The 6,913-nt window shown below is 37.9% G+C and overlaps 1 protein-coding gene across 1 annotated transcript; it reads left to right on the forward strand.

Annotated features, from left to right (window-relative positions):
* The first annotated feature begins 4,545 nt into the window (after positions 1 to 4,545).
* On the forward strand, positions 4,546 to 6,507 carry LOC142231252 (endothelin-converting enzyme 1-like). Its single transcript, XM_075301870.1, has one exon. It carries the CDS (start codon positions 4,546 to 4,548, stop codon positions 6,505 to 6,507), a length of 1,962 nt encoding a protein of 653 aa, XP_075157985.1.
* The last annotated feature ends 406 nt before the right edge of the window (positions 6,508 to 6,913 follow it).

Below are 6,913 nucleotides of genomic sequence, written 5' to 3' on the forward strand. Positions count from 1 at the left end.
TGTATTAGAAGTTTAGGAAAATTAGAGTCATTTTTACAACTTTTCGACTAAGCAGTGGCGATTTTACAAGGAAAATGTTGGTATTTTGACAATTTTTTTCGAAATCAGAAAAACATATATATGGGAGCTATATCTAAATCTGAACCGATTTCAACCAAATTTGGCACGCATAGCTACAATGCTAATTCTACTCCATGTGCAAAATTTCAACTAAATCGGAGTTAAAAATTGGCCTCTGTGGTCATATGAGTGTAAATCGGGCGAAAGCTTTATATGGGAGATATATCCAAATCTGAACCGATTTCAAGCAAATTTGGCTCGCATAGTTGCAACGCTAATTCTACTCCCTATGCAAAATTTCAACTAAATCGGAGCAAAAAATTGGCCTCTGTGGGCAAATGAGTGTAAATCGGGCGAAAGCTATATATGGGAGCTATATCTAAATCTGAACCGATTTTGCTGATATTTTACAAGTTTTTCGAGACTCATAAAATATTCGGATGTACGGAATTTGAGGAAGATCGGTTGATATACACGCCAATTATGACCAGATCGGTGAAAAATATATATGGCAGCTATATCTAAATCTGACCTGATTTTTTTCCAAAATCAATATGGATCGTCTTTGAGCCGAAACAGGACCCTATACCAAATTTTAGGACAATCGGACTAAAACTGCGAGCTCTACTTTGCACACAAAAATACATCAACAGACAGACAGACAGACAGACGGACAGACAGACGGACAGACAGACAGACGGACATCGCTAAATCGAATCAGAATTTAATTCTAAGCCGATCCGTATACTAAAAGGTTGGTCTATGATTACTCCTTCTTGGCGTTACATACAAATGCACAAACTTATTATACCCTGTACCACAGTAGTGGTGAAGGGTATAAAAAGTGTTGTTCCACCAAGACAACGCACCGTGCCACAAGTCATTGAGAACGATGGCAAAAATACATGAATTAGGCTTCGAATTACTTCCCCACCCACCATATTCTCCAGATCTGGTCCTCAGCGACTTTTTCTTGTTCTCAGACCTCGCAGGGAAAAAATTTGGCTTGCAATGAAGAGGTGATCGCCGAAACTGAGGCCTATTTTGAGGCAAAACCGAAGGAGTACTACCAAAATGGTATCAAAAAATTGGAAGGTCGTTATAATCGTTGTATCGCTCTTGAAGGGAACTATGTTGAATAATAAAAACTAATTTTGACAAAAAAATGTGTTTTTCTTTGTTAGACCGGGGACTTATCAGCCAACCTGTTACATTTCTTGCAAACCAACTTCCTAACAGCGAAAAGCAACTGAGAAACGATATTTGTTTTTCTACAATTTCATTTGGGAGGGAATAATTATTTTTTGCACATAGTAGCCCAAAGAGTCAAAGCGGAGGGGGACTGAATAGTCTAAGTGAGCCTCAAATATCGGGCTGCCACTATAGGTTATCGATTTATACGGGGCTATAGCAAAACCTGATGCTGAAATAATTCTAATTTCTGATAAATTGGTGAAGAATTGTGGTGTCTCGAAGCCTAGGAAGTCAAAACGGAGGATTGGTTGCTAAACAAAAACTCATATAAAGGGTGATACGGTCAAAATTTGGTCAATATAAACTTGACGTATTTCTTTCAATTTTGCATTTAAAAAACCTGAACACCCCTCATTTTGAAGGTGTGTGTGTGTGGAATGTTGCTCCTATTTTGATTTTGGAATTCACTCTTCAGTTGTCAAAATGCCGTCCAAGCAAGAAGAGCAGCGTATCAAAATTTTGCTCGCGCATCGCGAAAATCCGAGCTACTCGCACGCAAAGCTGGCAAAATCGCTAAAAGTTGCCAAATCAACCGTTACAAATGTCATTAAAGTGTTTGGGGAACGTTTGTCGACAGCCAGGAAGTCTGGATCGGGGGGAAATCGAAAACCGGAAGCCGCTGAGACGACAAAGAGAGTTGCCGGTAGTTTCAAACGAAACCCTAACTTCTCTCTCCGAGATGCCGCAAATAAGCTGGGTGTATCGTCTACAACCGTGCATCGAGAAAAAAAACGAGCCGGACTATCGACTTACAAGAAGGTAGTGACTCCAAATCGCGATGATAAACAAAATACGACGGCCAAAGCGCGATCCCGGAGGCTGTACACCACGATGCTGACGAAGTTTGACTGCGTGGTAATGGACGACAAAACCTACGTCAAAGCCTACTAAAAGCAGCTTCCGGGACAGGAGTTTTATACGGCAAAAGGAAGGGGAAAGGTAGCAGATATTTTCAAGCACATAAAACTGTCAAAGTTCACAAAGAAATATCGGGTTTGGCAAGCCATCTGTACCTGTGGCTTGAAAAGCAGCATTTTCATAGCTTCCGGGACTGTCAACCAAGAAATTTACGTGAAAGAGTGTTTGAATAAATGTCTGCTGCCTTTCCTGAAGAAACACGGTTGTTCCGTACTGTTTTGGCCGGATTTGGCATCTTGCCATTACGGTAAAAAGGCCATGGAGTGGTACGCCGCCAACAACGTGCAGGTGGTTCCCAAGGCCAAGAACCCTCCCAACACGCCAGAACTCCGCCCAAATGAGAAATACTGGGCTATTGTCAAGCGAAACCTAAAGAAGACCAAAAAACTACTAAGGACGAGCAGCAGTTCAAGGCAAACTGGCTTTCTGCGGCGAAGAAGGTGGACAAGGCGGCTGTACAAAATCTGATGGCAGGTGTAAAGCGTGAGGCCCGGCAATTCGGATTTGGAAAAGCGAAAGCCTAACTGAATATTTTTCCTGAATTTTATACTAATTGAACTTGAAAAAGAAATTTAATTTGATTTTTTAAATAAACGATTTCACCGATTTACACGCGTTTTCCCTTGACCAAATTTTGACCGTATCACCCTTTACGCCTATTTGTGGAGCTTAAACTTCCTTTAAATTTCTTAGTCCAGACAACTTGGATAAAAATTACGGTGTCAAAAGATCAATATATAGGGTTGGCTAGGTTAGGTGGCAGCCACACTGTGATGCAACAGTGGTGAACTTCTCTCTTATCACTGAGTTCTGGCCGATTCCAAGTTAAGCTCAATGACAAGGGACATCCTTTTTATAACCGAGTCTGAACCAGAGATGGTCCAAGTAGCAATTTGTTGGGTTTTCTACTGTCAAAAAGTTGTAAACGTCGAAAACGTCATATACCTGTATAAAAGGTAAAAAACGTAATAAATGTCAAAAACACCTACAGGACCCTTAGATTTGATTAAAAAAACTATTTTTAGTATCCTAAGCCATGAAAAAGTCATATTGAAGTATTTTAGATTTTTTATAATAATATTTTGAAATTTTTATTCAAACAAAATTTGCACGATTCGCTGGCATAAACATTTGAATGCAACTCGTTTTCATTGTTGTGGCACAGATTTAGGTACAACGTGTGGGCAGGCAAAATACCAACCACGCATATTTAATTTTTTTAATAATCATTCTCAAATCAAGTAAGACATAAATGGTTCTAATAAACGTACTGTACAAAAAAATATATTTTTGACAAAAACTAAGTATTTTACGAAGGTTAGCATTTTCTTTTTTATAATGAAAAGTCATTCATAAATACAAAAATTAAAAAAAAAGTACGAAATAAACGGTTCTAAAAAAGCATTCAATAGAAATTCGTATATTGTCAAAAACTAAGTATTTTACGAAGGTTTACGACGTTTTTGACGTATGGTAAAATACGTCGTAAATGTATGTCAAATACCTTACAGTTTACGACAGACCATCTCTGGTCTGAACGGCTTTCCGCAATGCTTTGAACCACTTAGAGAAGCTTTGAAACACTCCGAAATGTCACCAGCATTACTGAGGTGGAATAATTCACCGCTGAAAAACTTTTTGTTGTTCGGTCGAAGCAAGAATCGAACCGACGACTTTGTGTATGCAAGGCTGACATGCTAAACATTACACCACGGTGGCACCTATATAAAATCTTGGACCGATATAGCCCATCTTCGAAATGAACTGACAAAAACAAAATCTGTCTCAAATTTCAGAGTCGTGAAGGATTTTATTTGCCAAAAAAAGTCGTGCAGGCGAATTTCTTCCCTGTACTTTGACGAAATGAAATATATATGATTTCCTTATAAATTTCTGGTTTGATTTATGAATGAATTCAGATACTTTCCAACCGGTACCCATACACAATGAGAATATAGAGGGAGAGACTAGACAATATTGCCATGAATTGCTCAAGTTAACAAATCGCGGAAATATACCTATCGATAGATTGAAACAAGCGATTAATAGACTTCTCATTGTTAGTGAATATTTCAACTAAGTTTTTGTAGAAACCAAAGGTTAAGCGGTTTTTGAAACAGAAAACAAAACATCAATAAGAAGATAAGAAATCGCATCACATTTTTTCGACTTCCAGTGAATCTTCTCTTTAGTTAGAGGTATAGCAGCAGATGTGAATGCAGTGGCATCACAATATTCAGTTTCCATTACGCAGTGTTTGATAACGCAGGGCTTCTGTGAAAAATAAAAAGAAAAAAACAGAACAGAACAAATATGAGAAGATTAAAATTACGAAAAGACATTCTTGTGGAATGTCTCATTCTGTCATTGGGCTTTGTCCAATGCTGGGCTTCATACCAACCAAATGATTACCAATTCGATCCACGTGATGATGTTCAGGAACGCCTCTTTCAACTGTCGATGGATCAAACTATAAGACCTTGTGATGACTTTTATGGATATGCTTGCGGTAACTGGAAATCTACATCGGAGAAAGATTTTGCAGATACTTTAACACAATTGGACTTTAGCATCACCAAGGAATTGGGTCAAATTCTACACAATTTCAATCATAGTGCAGTGAGTGGTAAAAGATTTGTACAACAAGTCCATAATTATTACAAATCATGTCGTAGTGTTGAAGCTCCAGTGACAGTGGAATATATCAAATGGTTAGAGTTGCATGAACCCCATCTGCAGTGGCCCATTAGTGTGAGACTAGGTGATGCCCGGCGTTATGGCCCCCAACGCTATGATTGGATCCGAATGTTGGCTACATTACGCAAGTATGGACTGAACGATGTAATACTCAATGAAATGGCAGTGCCAAAAGAAATGAATCCAAATATATTGAACATTCAAGTGGGTCGACCCCGGGAGGATGAAGATAAAATTACGACCTTGCGTTATGATGTTGTCACTGGCACTCTGCGATTCTTCATGCAACACTGGGAATATCAACAGTTGTGGAATGATATACAAGATTTGGACAATCAACTCTTGGAATTGAAAACGAAATATGAAGGAGACGATGAAATGATGTTCACAACAGTGAGTAGCCTCAGTGATTTACCCTGGCTGATAGAGTATTTGGGTATACTCTTGGATATCACAAATGTGGATCCGTCAATGGAATTGGTTATAACCAATATGGCCTATCTAAGGGATGTGATTCAGTTTCTGCGTAGATATGATGATCGTTTTATTTGTGAATATTTGCAAGTGAAATTTCTCAGTTATCTCAATCATAAACAATTTCGTCCAGTTTACAGAGATTGTGTGAGCAGTACGCGTTTGATTTTACCTTTGGCCACACAATGGCTGTATGAGCAACAGCATCCCGAATTCGATCGAGAGGTGGGAGCGGTCAGTCTGTTGTTTACCAAACTAAAACAAACATTGCAAACGATAATCACAAAAAATGTCTACAATTTGGATCAACCAATGATGAAATTCTTCAAAGGAAAACTAAGGACTCTTCAACTTAGAATTGGCTATCTAACATCTTCGATTCTGGAAGACTTCTATGGCCAATTAACTCTTGATCCTTATGATTATTATGGAAACCGTTTGAAAATCTACAAATTTCATTTTCAAGTCATTCATCGTCATTTGAATGTCCGTCTAAAACGGAACTCTTTGCAATTTTTACCCTTGGAACAACATGATACTGCCAAGAGTCTCTTACCCTATACTCTACCAAGACAAAGGGCTATTCTTGTACCCTATGCCACTCTCCAATATCCCTACTACAGGCCTGAACTGCCCTCAGCCTATGTTTATAGTTCCCTAGGCTTTCTTCTGGCTCGACAATTTATGTGGGAATTTACTATAGCCGATATAGATGTAAATGCTTATGGCCAAATAATTTCCTATATTTTAGATTTGCTTCTGGAAAATCCTGAATTCAAAATGGATTATGAACATATTGCCCATTATCATCGTGGTGAAACGGAACAAGTGGATAGTGCCATAAATGGTCTGAAATTAGCCTATCAGTCATTTAAAGAAGACCAACCGGATGAGACTATGATGCGGTCATTTTTCCTTAATTTTGCCCAAATGCACTGTGGCACCAATAACAGTACCAACCCCCATAGACCATCACAATCATCCATAAATCATAAATTGGTTAATTTAGCTGTCAATCATATTGGAGATTTTGCTCAAACTTTCCATTGTTCTCCTGCACCAGTGCATGGAGTTTTGTATTGGGGTAGATCTGAAGATTCGTAGGATCAGATGTACTTGGAATAAAAATGTTATATATTTTATAAATATTTAATATAAACAAATGTGTAAAACTTTTGAGATACTACGTCTACCCTATACTGAGAAAAAATAACTATTAGCAAAAATATATTTACTTAACCCTTAAATGTACATGGACCGGTGTTCATTCCTCCGGAAAAAATATATAATATAGAAAAAAGAACATCTACATTGAAAGAAGACTTGTCTTTTCTGAGGAACGAAATTATAGACAAAAAAATGTTCTTCCAAAGTAAATAAAAAATTTTAAAGACAAGTGTTGCTTATCATAAATCCGGATAAATAAACGAAAATACTTTATATGAGTGGTCTAAAATTTCGTACCGGAGAAAGGTATTTTTTCTTTGGGTGTACACTGAAAAAACCATGA

Source organism: Haematobia irritans, chromosome 3 (assembly GCF_050003625.1).
Source record: "Haematobia irritans isolate KBUSLIRL chromosome 3, ASM5000362v1, whole genome shotgun sequence".
Lineage (NCBI taxonomy): Eukaryota > Metazoa > Arthropoda > Insecta > Diptera > Muscidae > Haematobia > Haematobia irritans.